Raw genomic sequence first — 16,469 nt, forward strand, 5'->3', positions numbered from 1 at the left:
TATGTCATCTCTCTCTCCCCCGCTCTCTCTCTCTCTCTTTCCCTCTGTGTCTCTTTCTTGCCTTACTGTGTTTTACAACCCATGCCACACCCGCCGTTGCCATGGTGATTATGCTAGTTACGTTGGGCTGAAAAGCTCAAGCTAATTTCAGCCATAGGTCAGATTACTATTCATTAATTACACAAATCAGCATTTATCTATTTGTAGTGTATTTATCCTATCGGATTAAAGTGTAATCTTGTTGGAAAATACCAGACACAACTACAGTAAATAAATACATATTTTATATCAATGCCTTTTTAAATCGTTAATAATGTAGTGGCTGCTTGACAGTGCGGTTGTAACTCGACACAGTTAGCGAGTCACACAGCTACCATTTACCAAACACATCGAGTATTCGTACCCACAACCTTTCGTCAACCTTTCCACTATTAGGCATGTGTTCTGTACTGTACCCCCCACATCCCCATCATTCCTTGTAGGTATAACAAAGAAGAACCTCAGTCTTGACCAATATCCCCTCGAACCAGGGGTACCACTGTTTTGTCCCAACCTCACCCAACCCCTGCCCCCCAACCCCAGTCTACTGTAGAGTTCACATTTCTACCAAGCAGTGTGATTTCATTCTAACCAATAAACCTTTTCTTCCTTTGTTTAGGATCTCAGTGGGTAGTTCACCTTTTATATTATGTAGTTTGCGAGGCCAAGGATAAACATTTTTATTGAAAGAATTATAAAAGTCTGGCAAGGATTGTACATGAATGAGTGGGCATACACCTCTGCAAAGCAATCATTCGGCAAAATTATAAATCATAACGGCCGCACTCAGTAAATCGTCGCCCTTAAACGGTCTAGAAACCAATGGGTGACGTCAATGATTCATCCAGAGACCTCGCTCTTTTACATTTTTTACCTTTCATATATATAAAAAAGAAAATTGTGAATCACACCGTCTGGATCACATTTAAATTTCGCTCTACTATGTGCAAATGACAACGAAGAGAATTATTATTACTTCTATGATTTTTACCCAGAATCCTCTCTCTCTCTCTCTCCGCTGTAGCCCGAGGGCAGTCGCCCGCGGGCCACGCTGGCCCCCGGGACGAGTGCGTTGGGGAGAGCGAGCGGGCGCTGGTGCAACAGCTCCGCAGTCTGTGCCAGGACCAGGCCCAGCAGGTCCAGTACCTCCAGGCCCAGCTGAGGAAGGCGTCGCTCGGCCTGGAGGTCTTCGCCATCACCACCCAGCACTTCTGCCAGAAGGTGGGTCGAAGGAGCGCTTTGTGGTTTTCAGCCACGCTTAAAAATTGTGTTTTATTGGAGGCTGATGGGCCAACCACGTGGATGTATATCCACGCCATTTGGCAACCCACAGGTTAGATTCCAGCCTGGTATATATTTCCACTAGTGTTTTGAGTAGGCCTACGTCTCCGAAAAACGCACAAAAGTGAATACATCCGTAGCATGTTGACCCCCATCGTCTGGCTGTACAGAACTGGGCGCAAAGAGACACAGTTGAGCAGTGGTTGCCATTGGTTACGTGAGGTGTCGAATGGTCTGGTCAATCCGCTTTTCTCTCTCTTCCCTAACTATCCTGTTGATAAGGAGTCAGAAAACAGACGTTCAAAAAATGCTTTTAAAAAAAATGCTTGGCGATTTCAAGTCGAAGTAGCCTTTGAAACAACAGACTCATGTGTCCGTGTTTATATGTGATTGGAAATCATTATATTGTATATTGTACATTTCTGCTGCTATAGTAGAGTCCAGAATAGAGCCTTGCATTTGACTTTAAATTATGAAAGAAATAATTTTATATACGGCTTGGAATTGAATATTTGCTTCGAAAATACTGACTTTCATGTTATCTCACTAAAGCCTGCCCATATTCAGTGATATACAGAAAGTTACATAAAAAATGCCGCCAATTTGGTACGATCCACTTCTATCCAGAGCATGAGATGATAACGTGAGTGCATGCATGTCTTAGCATTGGGTGGCCCTGATGGGGGGCTTCAAACCCAGGATTTCCATTAATTTCCTCCTACCTCACCCAAATCGCTCACTACGCTGAAATTCCCCCGTCTCACTTAATCTCCCAGCATGCATCACTGCCGCTGCTGGTGGGAGTGGAATATGTTTTATAGCCTGTAGTAAAAACACAGCTGTGTGATGTGGATAACAAAGAAAGCGTTCTGGGTGGTTACCCCGGACACGCCCTCGGTCTACTCTCAGGTCCGGGATTTGATCCAGGACCTGTCGTGACCAAGAGTATTGATCGGTTAGTGTATTGATTTGTCATTGGAGCACAAAAGACATTGTTGATATGTAGGATGAAACAGGGCGCTGGAATTGTGGTGTTGTGACACAGTTGAGATTGAAAGGTATCATAGGAGTGGATATGGTGGATATCCTTGTGTAATGTAAAGTGTGCTGTTTTTGAGATCAATTGTGATTGGTTTCAATGTTCTTAAAGCTATAGCCAGAAAAAAACATGATTTTGTGATTAAATGGTTCCATTAGTATCTGTAGAAGGTCAGCCATCGTGTGTGTGTGTGTGTGTGTGTGTGTGTGTGTGTGTGTGTGTGTGTGTGTGTGTGTGTGTGTGTGTGTGTGTGTGTGTGTGTGTGTGTGTGTGTGTGTGTGTGTGTGTGTGCATGACGAGACATGGTTAATTGGCAATTTATTGATCCTCCTCCATCTTCTCTCTACTCCAATTGTTGCCCTGGTGTGTGTGCTTATCTTTTGCTATTTGTGTGTAGTCTGGGCTGGGCAGTCTTTGTTACAGGAAGGATCACGTCAGGGCTGTGTCCTGTGACATCTTTTCCTTCAACTCCTCCTTTTCTTCTTTACTTTCCTATTCCCTCTTTTCCTATGCTATTCTCTTCTTTCCTTCCCTCCCATCCTCTGCTCATTATTAATGTCTCCTCCTCTCCTAACACCCTTGTCTTATTGTCATCTTCATCCCCCTCTCTTTCTCTCCTCTCCTTTTTTTACCCTTGTCCTTGCCTCCTCTCGTTGTCTCATCTCCTTTCTCTCTCTCCTCCTTGAACTCCTCTTCTCTCCTCCCCATCCTCCCTCACCAGGGGAAGTCCCCCTCTGCATTTGTTTCCTAGTCTCTCTCTCTCTCTCTCTCTCTCTCTCTCTCTCTCTCTCTCTCTCTCTCTCTCTCTCTCTCTCTCTCTCTCTCTCTCTTCTCTGTATCGCTCTTCCTTCATCCCCCTCCCTTAGCAGGGTGCATCCCTCTCCCTCTGTTTACTGCTTTCTCTCCTCCCTCTCTCTCTCTCTCTCTCCCTCTCACTCTCTCTCTCACTCTGTGTATCTCCTGCTGCGCTCTCGCACTCTATATCCTGGCTGGTACTCCAGCAGGACAGAATGATGCTGTCTGTTAGCCTGCTAGCCTGCTAGGCTGCATGCTATGGGACTGGGCTGCGCTAAGAATGTCCTCCATCCCATTCGCTGTCTGGAGCCCACGGTAAAAAAAACACCAGCATCCAGGTCTGATGCTAGTCTCTCTTTCTGTTTCTATGTCTGTCGCTGATTGTCATTCCTGCTCTGATGCCGTGTGCGTTTCTCTCTCCCTCTCTCTATTATTCTGTTATATCACCTCTTTTCGCTCTCTCACTCTCTCTCTCTCTCTCTCTCTCTCTCTCTCTCTCTCTCTCGATCTCCCTCGATCTCTTTTTTTCCCCTCCCTCTCTTTAATCTCTCTCTCCCATCTCTCGCTCTCCCATACACACCCTCTCTATCTGTTTCTCTCCAGCTCTGTCGCAAACTAAGCTTCACAGCAGTGGGTTTTGGGGGAGTCTCGTGTGTGTGTGTGTGTGTGTGTGTGTGTGTGTGTGTGTGCTCGTTTCCATTTGGACTCAGACACTGTAAGTGTCTATGCATGTGCTTGTGCATGATTGCGTTCAAGTCTGTTTTGGTCTGCTCTGCCATAGCGTAGCATCGTAGCATCCTTTAGCATTTGACTAGAGTGGATGCAAGAAGGGAGTGTCGGAGCTATTGGGGGAGAGTGGGAGACGAGGGAGGGTCGAGGGGCTGGATGTGCTGAGTCAAAGCAGGCTTAGCATCGCTCTCTGCCCCCGTCTCCTTTCCTCCATCCGCTAGCATAACGGCTAGTGTTAGCGTCAGGGCTACTGTTGGCATCTGTGCTAGTGTTAACTCAGTGTAGCCATCAGTGCTTGTTTTAGCAACGGTGCTAGTGTTAGCATCAATGCTTGTGTGAGCGCAAATCAGACACTAATTACGAGACTACCAAGCTAATAAGCGGCCGTTTGCTACCACAGCATTATGTCTGTTATTTAATTATTGTAAACCTGATTATGTTATCTGTGTTATTATCTGAACAGGTGTGCACCTTATTTTGGTTCTAGGGTTTTTTAAAAGCATCAAAGATCAACATTTGTGCTCCTAGTGGATTGAGCGAGATCATTCTAGCTAGAGGACGTCCGTCTGCATGGCCGCCCTTACATACACATCCCTGTTTACCTTTCCGGTAACTGGATGTGGTTGCCATGGCGAGGCGTTTAATTCGAGATCAGGACATTAGAGAGGGGTTAGTGGGCTCCCGGGGGGAAACCGGTGTACACGCAGGAGTAATGAATTATGGGATGGGGGTTTAGGAGGAGCTGAGGAGGAGGAGCCGAGTTGCCACAGCGGGATGAAAAATGGTTGTTCCTTCTCTCTGAGGTCACTGCAGTCGCCACCATGACACGACAACACGTCATTGCTTGGGAGCTTTTAGAAAAGATGACTTCACCGCTGCTTTAGGAAAACACTCAACTCCCTCAGCCTTGTGGTACTCTCTCTCTCTGCCCTCTATCTCTATCTCTTCTCTGTCTCTCTATCTGTCTCTATATATCAGTACATCAAGTCTGTTATCGTTTTCTTTAAAGTGGGCAATACAAAGGGCGGTACTTCTTACTTTACCTTAAAGAGTAACTACACACTAGACTTATTTGATACATTTTCTGCCATCTCAAAATGTGGTGTGTGTGTGTGTGTGTGTGTGTGTGTGTGTGTGTGTGTGTGTGTGTGTGTGTGTGTGTGTGTGTGTGTGTGTGTGTGTGTGTGTGTGTGTGTGTGTGTGTGTGTGTGTGTTTTTAGAGTGAGAGTGCCATAGAGAAGCAGAGGGAGCTGTCACTGGAGCTCGCTAAGATCAGGGATGAAGTGGGTAAGTGACATCACAATGTTACCACAACTACAACATGTCAGGAGACTAGTATAGATCAGGAACAGGCTAGCCTGAACGGTAAGTTACAAATCCCAAAATGATAGCACATCTCAGTAGAATTTACCCAAGCAGAAAGCTAGGATGGTTCATAATATACACAGAGATTAGTATTTTAGTGCAGATCAGAATGCACAAACCATTCTGATCACAAACCAATGCTCGTTTAAACCAAAATGTTACGGCAGGCCTCACTTTCTGCAGTTCCGATCCCGGATTGAAGTCGTCGTAACCCCAACTGCTGTTGCCCAGCCTTTGGGTCAAGTGTTGCATTCAACGATTGATTCCTCAGTGTTAGGCGTTGCACTTGTGAACACGTTTGGCAATTGTACCACAAACTGCTCTGTCCTTGTAAAATAAATGGTAATTTCCTTGCCTTTAGAATCTAGCGTTGGTACCTTGCTTGTAAAGCAAACCGTCGTCTCCTCAACGTTTCGTTCTTGTGACCCAAACGCTGTCTCCTTAAAGGGACACTGTAATATTTTAAGTCATTTATTACCTAAAATCAACGTATTCATTCATAAATAAGTCCTCATTGGTGTAAAATTATCTCCGTCAAAAATCTCACTTATCCTCCTGAGCGAAGAGTAATTCATATGTAGTAACATAGGACGGGTAAGCTTCATGGAGGCTTCCATGTTCTTCCGGTCTATGAACTGCCGAGAGGGACAAAAAGCATTACGTGGTACAGGAAAGGGAAACGCGTTTTCACTCTGAGCCAGCGTGAATGTTGACTGAAATAATTCACTATCTTGCGCGAGGAATAATTACACATACATCATTAGCTTACACTAATGATTCAATGCAGTATGAAATAACAAACCTCATCATCACTCGAATGACTCGCTGAGGTAGTATTGGATGTCATGACACAGCTTCTTGGCACATACTGCCCGCCGTAGTTTTTGAACCAGCGAGCACTATTAGTTTGAATGCAATATACAATTGTACCACTAGATGGGGGCAATGTTTACACAGTGTCCCTTTAACGTGCAGCGGTTAGCGTGGCGCGCTGGGAGCACCTGCAGCGGGACAAGGAGGACTTGGAGCGGCGCTTCCGTAGCGAGCTGCGCGGGCTGCGGTCACGCCAGCAGGGGGAGCTGGTGGCCCTGGAGGAGCGACTGAGGGCCCGACACGCAGAGGAGAGCCTCCGCCTGCGGGAGGAGCAGCAGCAGGAGATGGAGGAGCTACGCGCCTCCCAGGAGGAGCAGGTGGGTGTGTCTGCAACATTAGCTCTGTTCCCGCCCGATTTTTTTTTTTACCGTTGATGTCGTTTTTTAGAGTAGGGCCAATGGGGAACGCGCAAAGAAATAGTGCACTCCATGACGTCTATGATCCAACTTTTCCTTGTTTTTTTTCACAGCACAGAATGCAGTATTATCTTACAGAAAAAAAAAAAACTGCATGATGGTTACCCTTTAAATGCCACCGCTAGAAATTGCATTTCCGGACAATGTTTTGAGCGTGTCTCAGAAAACGCACATAAGTGAATACGTACGTAGTAGTATGTGCATTTTAACTATAGTCGTCTAGCCGTACACAACTGGGAGCCGAGGCAGACTGTTGAGCAGTGGTTGCTATTGGTTACGTGAGTTTTTTTTACGGTCCGATTGGTTCCCAGATCGACGACATGAGCGAGAGCCACGAGGCGTCCCTGATGGAGATGGAGAAGACCCACAACGACACCCTAGTCACCCTGAGAGAGGAGAACACTAGGACGGTCAAAAGTACATGTTACCTCATCATAACCTTAGCATTATCTGACCATTACCTTCTCATTACCTCATGAATACCAGACGATGTCTTTCCATAACTCTCCTAGAGCATTCTTCCTAAATGATTTGGAGAAGCGATGAGCATGAGCCTAGTTTTGGTTTGTTTTAAACTACACATTAACAACCGTCGTCTTAACGTTTGCTGACTTTGCCATTTTGAAAAGCATTCGTTATTTTAGCCATCGGTGACATTAATGGTTGACACTCTGAACTTTATTCTCAGACCTGAAGATGGCCCACGAGCAGCAGAGGAAGTCCCTCGAGGAAGACTTTGAGAAGCTTCGTCTGTCGTTGCAGGTAAATCATGTCTTCTCTGTTCCCTTATTACTCTGCCAGCCTGAACGTCTTCCTATTTATTACTCGTGCTAAACTTTCAATTGCTTTTATAAAGCATATTTTAATACAGCAAAGAATACTGCAATGGAATAAGTGTATGCATGTCATGAGGGCCCCATACCGCTGGACTCACCCCGCGCTGTGTGTTTGGTTGGGTCCACCAGGACCAGGTGGACACACTGACCTTCCAGAACCGCAGCCTGCGGGACCGGGCCAAACGCTTCGAGGAGGCCCTGCGACGGAGCACCGATGAGCAGATAGTGGTAATGAACTGATGGTGGTAATGAGCAGATAGTGGTAATGAGCAGATAGTGGTAATGAACTGATGGTGGTAATGAGCAGATAGTGGTAATGAACTGATGGTGGTAATAAGCAGATAGTGGTAATGCACGGATGGTGGAAATGAACAGTAAGTGGTAATGAACATATAGTTGTAATGAACTGATAGTGGCAATGAACAGATAGTGGTAATGAACTGATAGTGGTAATGAGCAGATAGTGGTAATGAACTGATAGTGGCAGCGCAGATGGTGGTAATGAGCAGATGGTGGAAATAAACAGATAGTGGTAATGAACTGATAGTGGCAGCGCAGATGGTGGTAATGAGCAGATGGTGGAAATAAACAGATAGTGGTAATGAACTGAGTGTTAATGAAGAGAGTGATAATGAGAAGATAGTGGTAATGAACTGATAGTGTTAATGAGCAGATAGTGCTAATGGACATATAGTGGTAATGAACAGCTAGTGATAATGGTAAGGAAATGTTACATAAGTATTATTATTATTATTATTATTATTGGTAGGATTTTCAAATATTGTTGATCTGTTTCATCTTTTTCTGGAGCATTAACCCTGACCGAAGCTGATGATTCTGTGTGTTCGCTGTGGTCACAGGAGGCCCTGGCTCCCTACCAGCACATCGAGGAGGACCTGAAGAGCCTAAAGGAGGTGCTGGAGATGAAGAATCAGCAGATCCACCAGCAGGAGGTGAAGATCTCTGAGCTGGAGATAATGGTAAGCTCCAAACCCCTGCTCAAAGCTACCAGGCTTCAAAATACTATGTGTATTTTAGTATTCGTCCCAGAAGGGAAATTGAGGATCATGTTATGTTACATAAGTAATGTTTGAATACTGATAATTGGCCAATCGGAAACGTGGAATTTCTATTAACATTCTTGAAACCTGGAATTTTCCTTTCCATCTAAAATGTTGTTTGTGTAGCTTTTGTTTGGTGGCAAATAATTATATACATCTCTGAATACTGATAATGTTCTCGAGACCAACAAGAAACCATGCAACAATTACTATAATGAAATTATGTGCACAAAATTGACAAAGATATTCATGCTTACATTGACATATACTGACATTAATCATTCATAAAGCATAACTAGTCTAGACGATAAAGACAATATCAATTATTAATGTATGTCAATGTATGTGAGCCAATTGATTGGCATTATATTTCCATTTAAAATGGCGTCTTTGCAGCCTGAGGGATGCTATGAAGAATTTAATGTTGTGTTTGTCTCCTCCTGTGCTTTTGAGCAGGCTGAAAAGAACGTGTACCTGGAGGAGAGAGTGCAGGTGTTACAGCAGCAGAACGAAGATCTCAAGGCCAGGATCGACAATAACGTTGCTACGTCCAGGTCAGTGGACGTAGACGCCTACTCAATGCACCACATCTTCTATTGTTCCCTGCAAGCATCCTGTCAAAGTTGGTTGTTTACATGTTTAATTCAATTATTATATTTCCTATAACCATTATATAATAGTTAGATTTTCCTCTCAGAAAATGAATGCGTCTCTAAACAGGGTCGGACTTTTACCTTGAACATTTGTGGGACTTTCAAGAAACACTTTTTTTCTTGAGCGAGTTCTCTCGCTCAAAAAAACGTTATCTTGAAGAGTGTGGCTCTATTTCTAACTTTAACACAGTGGGCCTTTTACTTTTCATATTCCTTCCCTCTCTCACCTTTGACTACCCCACTTCCGTCTCTCCTCAGGCAACTATCAGCGGAGAATGCCAACCTGCAGGTGCACGTGGAGCAGGAGAGCAAGGAGAAGAAGCGCTTGAGTCGCACTAACGAGGAGCTCCTGTGGCGCCTACAGACGGGGGAGCTCAGCCCCCACATGTCCCCGAGCTCCTCCCCCATCCACCAGACCTTCTCCAACCCCGGCTCACCGGCACGCCCGCACTCCTACCACCAATAGGAAGTCCCGTCAGGGAATACGCGGTGAACGATTTGGTGCACAATCTACCAATATGGTTTGTTTGTGCACACACTGACACTGAACATGTAGGATTTGGTTGAAGATAACCAATTGATATCGAAACCAAAACTGAGGCAAGGGCAAACATTAAGGTGCACATCCTAAGGCAGCATCTATGAATGGATTGAGATGCTTCGTATAGCGCTCTGTTGAAGGTTCCTCTCCGTTCACAGGGTGCAGTATTGTGGATGAAATGACATTACTGAAACTGAAATAACTCTAAAGTATTAAACTCTCCATCTTTTACAGTCTGTGGGGACAGTGTATGTCCATTTTACCTTGTGACACATTTCAAACCTCATAGCCCAGGGATTTCTAGCTCTGAGTTGAGTAGCGATGCTTTGGATCGAATGTGTGACTCTATCCTACATTGTCTTTACCTCCATGCAGTACACTCAACTGTACCTCCATGCGGTACTTAGCACTGTATCTCCATGCGGTACGTCGAACGGTGCCTCAATGCGGTACGCTGAACTGTACCTCAATGCGGATACAAAATACCTGAGTATCAAAGACACAATATCAAATACCTGGATATCAAATACTGGAGTATCAAAGGCATGAACATCCAAGGCAAATCTCAGTCCAACAAAATCAGAATATCAAAGACCTTGGAATTAAATATCTGAGTCGAAGACCTGTATATCAAATCATGAGTATTCAAATCCAGATGAGCAATGACCTGGGTATCAAGAAAATGAGTATTAAAATCAATGGTCAAAGACAAGAATATCAAAGACCAAAGTATTAAAGACCTGAGCATCAATCCAAGACCAGGAACCACAACTTCAGGGGAATTAAAAATGTCCTCGCTCACCGTGCCTCATATCCACATGTTTCTCCACCATCACCACCCAGGGATCTAGACAAGCATCTGAATGTCCATCAAGAACACAGAGAAACGCCTCATCTTTTCTCCCGCCATTTCCTCCCACCAGCAGCGCATCCCCTCGAGGCGACAATGGGCGGTGGGCCTCCCGTTGAACCAAACGGCTACGTAATACTACTACTATCCAAGTGCAGTCAGTAATGAAACAATTTAACAGAACTTGAACAGAACCTACAGGACGTGAAGAATACTGTTATGAGCTCTTTTCAGAGTTTGATTTGGTTTCTTGTAGGAATAGCCGTTTTATTAGCGAGCCGGCAGCTTCTTGATCAGCCAATGGACCCCTTTTTCTACTTCCTGTTTCCCCTCAAGAAGCGACGCCATTTGCCTGGCCCAATAGTTAGATCTTAAGACAATTGAGTCAATGCAATGCAATACTAGTATTACCGTTTATAATTTCAAGTGTACGAACTGGACACATATTTCAAAATGTTCCTCTCTGTCTGTAAACGCATGCGCTGTCTTACGGCCCGACTTTAACTGGTGCATTTTTGGGGACTGATTTTGTCAACTTTACAGCATGTGGGAATGGGGTACGTAGAGCAATTTAACTCACCCAGGACGTTCCTTTATATGTTTCAACTGACATTCCATGGAAAGCTTAGGAAAATAACATTTGAAGACCCCATTACCGATTTGATTACTCCTTCAATTGTACCTGGCCGTCGTTTGTGCGATTTGCTGGAGTGGTTGCTGTTTGTATAATCGTCTTTTTCTTCTTTTTTTTCTTATCAATGTGTGACTGAGAGGATATGAACTTCCACGTCACCACCCTGGATTTAAAAGTTCTCTCAGTTTCCGTCGTCATACCATTTGACATTTAAAAAAAAACCTCTGGAGATAACGGCAAGGAGATGTAAATGGATGAAAAGTGGTTGAGATGAGCTTGAGAAATTAGCCTCCTGTTACGTTTCTAACATGGGAATAATCTCATGTTTTGAGGAGGATCACGACTTGTCTGAGGGAACCAACTGCCATTAATTGTATTCTACTGGAGTTTGAAATTCTTTCAAAAACATGTTTCTTTACATTGACTTTCGTCTTAGTTTCGGCATTCCAAGTAGCCTACGTTGTATGTATTTATTTATGCATTTACATTTTTTAAACTGCCGTTTGCTTTCAGCAACTATCAGTAGAAAACTGCTGGAAGGATGAATTACATTGAATGCTGGATAACCAATTGTAATATATAGACATACAAACACACACCCACGCAGACGTTCTTGCGTAAAATGTCTGCATGAAGCAGAATTGGTACGACTATTATTATCCAAACTCAAATCTCTCAAGGGTTGCACCATTTGACGAAAAACGTATTGTTGCAAACCATATTCCTCGCTATCAGGTACTTAAAGGGCATTGATTGTCTGTGTCTTTGTGGACATGACCGTGTTGTCTCTGACTGAATCTTAGCTTCACAGTAGAAAAGGGAAGTGTTTACAGTCATGTCGAAGCAAAAACACTATTTCGCTAGCTAGCCGTTGATGTTTTTTCATTGTTAACGGGGCCTATGTTTTAACGATTGTACCCACTGATTTACCACATTTCTCTCCTTGAAGATGTTTATCACAAAGCATGTCTATTTTTTATTCCTGTTATTTATTATTATTTATTATCATTGTTTTGTATTTTATCGAAATTGCAGCTTTTGTTGATTACAAGATTGTTATCCGTGATAAGACATGTCTGTACTATATACTTTACACCAGTGTTTCCCCCAAGAAATGTCTTAGTCAAGGTGGTCGAGGAGCGGGCAGGGCCGCTGCCATTTAAATTCCATTATTTTTATCTTTATTCTTTGTACCTGGTGGAAGTATGTTTCCTTACCCTACGAGAGTAGGGTTGGTAGTCAAGGTGGGGCCCTATTGTTGTTAAGGCAGCCGCCTTAACCGTACAGTACTGGGGGAAACACTGGTTGCACTTTGTATTTAAGTAAGACCTCACATTAAAAGAGTGTACAAACAAGATATATGTAAAATGTCAATATACGGATGTATAGCGCTCCCTGTAACATTTTGCCATGACAGTGGTGCAAAACGATATAAGCCATCGAAAAGAAGAGTAAAAATCTTGCAAAAGTGGCACAGCTAAGAATATCAGCAGGTTTAAGGAAATGATAAGCGCCTTACGATTCAACAGACTCACATTCAAGCTACAAAACACTAACCGTAGCTTGTTAAATAATTAAGCTGACATATTATACAACCAGGTGTGACTGTGATTAGCCGTTACAAAGCGTTTTGAAAATCTGCCTCTTCTGACATCACAAGTGGGCGGTGGACACGCCCACTTGTGATGTCAGAAGAGGCCGATTTTGCAAAACGGCTTGTAACGGCTAATCCCCCTCACGCCTGGTGGTATAACGTGTCACCATTAACACGATGATACGCAGCTTCACTTCCTGTTCATGAAGTGCGCCATGACGTCAATGGGCAGGGGGAAGATGATGGTGGAGTTCTTCTCGGCCGCGATGCTGTTCAGGGTCTGAAGGTAGCGCAGCTGCAGGGCGCCCGGGGCCTCGGCCATGACCAGCGACGCTTCTTTGAGGGCACGCGACGCGTTCATCTCCCCCTCTGCTGCGATCACCTGAGGCCGGCCGGTTGGTTACCATGGTGGCCAGGTGGCAAAAAAACAAAAGAATATTCGGACTTCAGAATTATAACAGAACTGCTCAAAAAACGATATGAAACTACTATGTCAAAGAAACAGTACATTGTTTATTATTGTTCCGATGCCCAACATGCCAATCCAAAGCATTGCTTGGAATTAGTAGCGTTTGATGCTGTCCCGGTCTTTGATTATAGTATTTGACATTGGACAAATCGTCCTTTGAGCTTTGTGTCACTGCATCTAAAGGCACACAGGACATGAGCTGTTGTTAAACCTTCCCTGCCCCGGCGCCCCACACACCTTAGCTCTGGCCTCGCGGCTGGCCTCTGCCTCCGCTGCCATGGCCCGCTGCAGCTGGTGGGGCAGCTTGACGTCCTTAATCTCCACCCGCTCCACCTTGATGCCCCACTGGTGTGTCGCTTCGTCCAGGGACCCCTGCAGGGCCAGGTCAAGTTGGAGTTATACCCCTGCGCTGAGCAGCTGTACTATTTGACAAAGCATAGGCTCTATGCCGGTGCCTGCATGTATCCTTCCACTTCATCTGCCAAATAGTTTCCAAAGGTCACTAATTCAGTGACATCTGGTGACATGTCCTACAAATCACCATCAATTTCAACCCCCTCAACTAGTTAAAAATATACCAGAAAACTTTGCATGAATAGCAAAGTGGGCTGGTTTTGACCTTGCACGTAGTATGACATGTGTCTCCCTCTGGGGCCTATGCAGATGAAAGAGGCCGTGCAGTGTACCTACACAGAAGTATATTTAGACATATTCACACATAGGGGGATGGACTGGGCTCTGTCCCGACCTGCATGTCTTTTGATATGCCCTCGCGGTCCGACAGGAGTTCCGCCAGTTTCTTGGTCCCCAGAATATTCCTCAAGGTGGTCTGGGCCAGCAGCTTTGTGGCGTGGTGCGCATCCTTCACATTGGTCACGGACAACATGGGGCAGTGGACCCGGTAGTAGACCACTCCGTCCACAGACACGGTCACAGAGTCTTTGGTCAGAATCTACGGAGCAGAACGCATCAAGGGTGTGTTCAGGGAGGGGGCCAGGAGGGGTGTGCCTCGGTCTAAAAACAATATAATCTAATACTGGTCAGAGAGAGAGAGAGAGAGAGAGAGAGAGAGAGAGAGAGAGAGAGAGAGAGAGAGAGAGAGAGAGAGAGAGAGAGAGAGAGAGAGAGAGAGAGAGAGAGAGGTTAAGGAACGGAGTCATGTGAGAGGGAGCGAGAGAGAAATGGAGGTAGGGAGGGAGGGAGACAGACGGAGGGATAGGATAGTGGGATGGGAAGAGAAAGAGAGAATAATCGAGGATGTGGGAGAGAGCGAGCGAGGGAGGGAGGAGGTGGGGGGGGGAGAGAGAGAGATGGTCTTATTTGAGATCATGGAAGTTGGGAGTAATGTCTTCTACCTCTTGTGGAGGGATGTCATAGGAGACAGTTCTTAGGTCCACCTTGGTGAACTTGTCTGTGCATGGATTGACGAAGAACAGCCCTGCAAAAAGACACAGTGATGTTAAGATTCAGAACCAAAAAGTGTTAACGTTTGCAACAAAATGCTGTGTTGCGGTTTAATGCTCTACTTCTGCATGATTCAGAAGATACTTTTGTTACACTTTACATTGCAGTGTCCTGTTACAGTGGACAAGTAGGTACTGTGGAACAAACAGTATCAAAACATGTCAGTGTTAGGGTTACGGTCAGGCTGTTGCATAACATTATTACATATTAAGTCCAGGAAACATTTGAGTAATAATAGCTTTTGTCGTGTCTAACATGTTTTGCCGTGAGGGACCGTAATGTAAAGTTGCGTGTCGCACCTGGTCCCTTTGGCTTCTTGTCCACTATGCGACCGAGACGGAAAAGTACGGCTCGCTCGTACTCCTGCACTATCTAAAAGGGACAATGCACAAGGTATACAATCACACGATAACATATAAATGTCTGTAGCAGGCATACATCAAAGAAAAGATGTTTGGAATCACACAAACACAGAACATCCAGGACAAGACATTTGCAAGACTGTCTGGAGCCCAACCATCCACAAACAAGATAGGAAAAGAACCAAACTATGGGGCCACAATTTGCAAAAAAAAGCTAGAATACATTTTAAATAATACATGTGCGAGCCATGGCCATTAATGAATAGGTATAGTGCTTACCGTAACACACTTGAATATTGAAACAGGGAATGTGGTGAGCACGAAAAACATAGATGCAAGGTACAGACACCAACCGAAACATCCCAGAGACCCGGAGGATGCATCTGCAGAGGAATCAAGCGAGCTATTACGAACAATATGGGAAAATACACAAAAAAGCAAATGCAGACACAAACACAAACACACACACGCACACACACGTGTACACACGCAATCCCTGAAGGTATTGCGGTGTGAATGCTGACGCTGAAATGCCTTGAACCTTGAATAATCATTACACTGAATCTAGGATATCTGATGAACATTTTGAAGGTAGAATGAGGCATTTCTAAGATCATTCACACCAATAACCGATGAGCAAAGCATTCTGGAATTTTGGTTGATACTTGTAGGCTACCATTAATAAATGGAACTTTTTTTTTTACGTTTATGTCAATGTTTTTTGTTAAAAAATTGGAGGATTATTTTTTTTAATTAAAAGTCACCAACCTTCATCGTATAGCTCTCGGCTGATATCCACCTTGGTTACCATTTCCGTTGTGCTTGTGGTCGGAGTGAGCAGAGAGGTGTGTTGGGATTAATTTACCTGCCGGTTCTCTCTCTACCGTCACGTCAGGGCGATGAGGGCGTGGCTACCCCACCCACCCTCTCCCACCCACCTTCTCCCACAACGTATGCTCCCAGTGCAACCCAGTACACAATACAGGTAACCACGGATTGGGCTGCACCTGAGCAGTTAGCGCTCACGAGTTCAGTAACACCAGTGTGTTTTTCCACACATAGGTATTTTTCCAGCCGTATGTTTCCATCTTGTCCTCGCAGTGTTTTTCTCGTTGTGTTCTCACCTCTAATGTCGTAGGCCTAGTTCATAAATATATAATCGTCTGGATTTTGACACCTCTGCCCGGAACTTGGAACCCGATGAAAAGAATACCCCCAATCCGAGTGATCGATGACGTTACAGCTGTATGTTTCCATCTTGTTCTCACAGTGTTTTTCTCGTTGTGTTCTCACCTCTAATGTCTTAGGCCTAGTTCATAAATATAACCGTCCAGGTTTTGACACCTCTGCCAGGAACTTGGAACAAGATGAAATGATCATGTTTCTTGTCTTACTGTTCAACTATCTGCATTAAAAAATATTGTGCGATACTATATGGAGGTAAATCTGTGCCATCGGATTTTGAATA

At 44.5% G+C, this 16,469-nt stretch overlaps 2 protein-coding genes across 2 annotated transcripts in view; one reads left to right on the forward strand and one right to left on the reverse strand.

The window, feature by feature from the left end:
- mtus2b (microtubule associated tumor suppressor candidate 2b) overlaps positions 1-12,459 on the forward strand; it is a 28,616-nt gene extending 16,157 nt beyond the window's left edge. Inside the window, exons 7-15 of the mRNA XM_056610767.1 lie at positions 1,064-1,260; positions 5,104-5,170; positions 6,224-6,438; positions 6,849-6,954; positions 7,226-7,299; positions 7,503-7,601; positions 8,234-8,353; positions 8,891-8,988; positions 9,346-12,459. Coding sequence (XP_056466742.1) covers positions 1,064-1,260; positions 5,104-5,170; positions 6,224-6,438; positions 6,849-6,954; positions 7,226-7,299; positions 7,503-7,601; positions 8,234-8,353; positions 8,891-8,988; positions 9,346-9,553 — 1,184 coding nt within the window. The 3' untranslated portion in view covers positions 9,554-12,459. The remainder of the gene's footprint in view (positions 1-1,063; positions 1,261-5,103; positions 5,171-6,223; positions 6,439-6,848; positions 6,955-7,225; positions 7,300-7,502; positions 7,602-8,233; positions 8,354-8,890; positions 8,989-9,345) is intronic.
- On the reverse strand, positions 11,747-15,841 carry stoml3a (stomatin (EPB72)-like 3a). Its single transcript, XM_056610766.1, has 7 exons — positions 15,770-15,841; positions 15,281-15,384; positions 14,939-15,011; positions 14,531-14,613; positions 13,924-14,127; positions 13,413-13,547; positions 11,747-13,088 (listed from the first exon to the last, which is right to left on the reverse strand). Exons 1-7 carry the CDS (start codon positions 15,810-15,812, stop codon positions 12,897-12,899), a joined length of 834 nt encoding a protein of 277 aa, XP_056466741.1. The 5' UTR covers positions 15,813-15,841; the 3' UTR covers positions 11,747-12,896.
- Between the last annotated feature and the right edge of the window lie 628 nt (positions 15,842-16,469).

The sequence above is a fragment of the Gadus chalcogrammus genome, chromosome 16, assembly GCF_026213295.1.
Source record: "Gadus chalcogrammus isolate NIFS_2021 chromosome 16, NIFS_Gcha_1.0, whole genome shotgun sequence".
In the NCBI taxonomy this organism is placed as follows: domain Eukaryota; kingdom Metazoa; phylum Chordata; class Actinopteri; order Gadiformes; family Gadidae; genus Gadus; species Gadus chalcogrammus.

Excerpts from the sequence above, each read along its gene's own strand:
- stoml3a (XM_056610766.1), bottom strand. The coding sequence starts at position 15,812 with ATGGTAACCAAGGTGGATATCAGCCGAGAGCTATACGATGAAG. Across the intron at positions 14,614-14,938 it reads CAAGAAGCCAAAGGGACCAG|GGCTGTTCTTCGTCAATCCA; the intron begins GTGCGACACGCA and ends GTCTTTTTGCAG. Across the intron at positions 14,128-14,530 it reads ATGACATCCCTCCACAAGAG|ATTCTGACCAAAGACTCTGT; the intron begins GTAGAAGACATT and ends TCTGCTCCGTAG.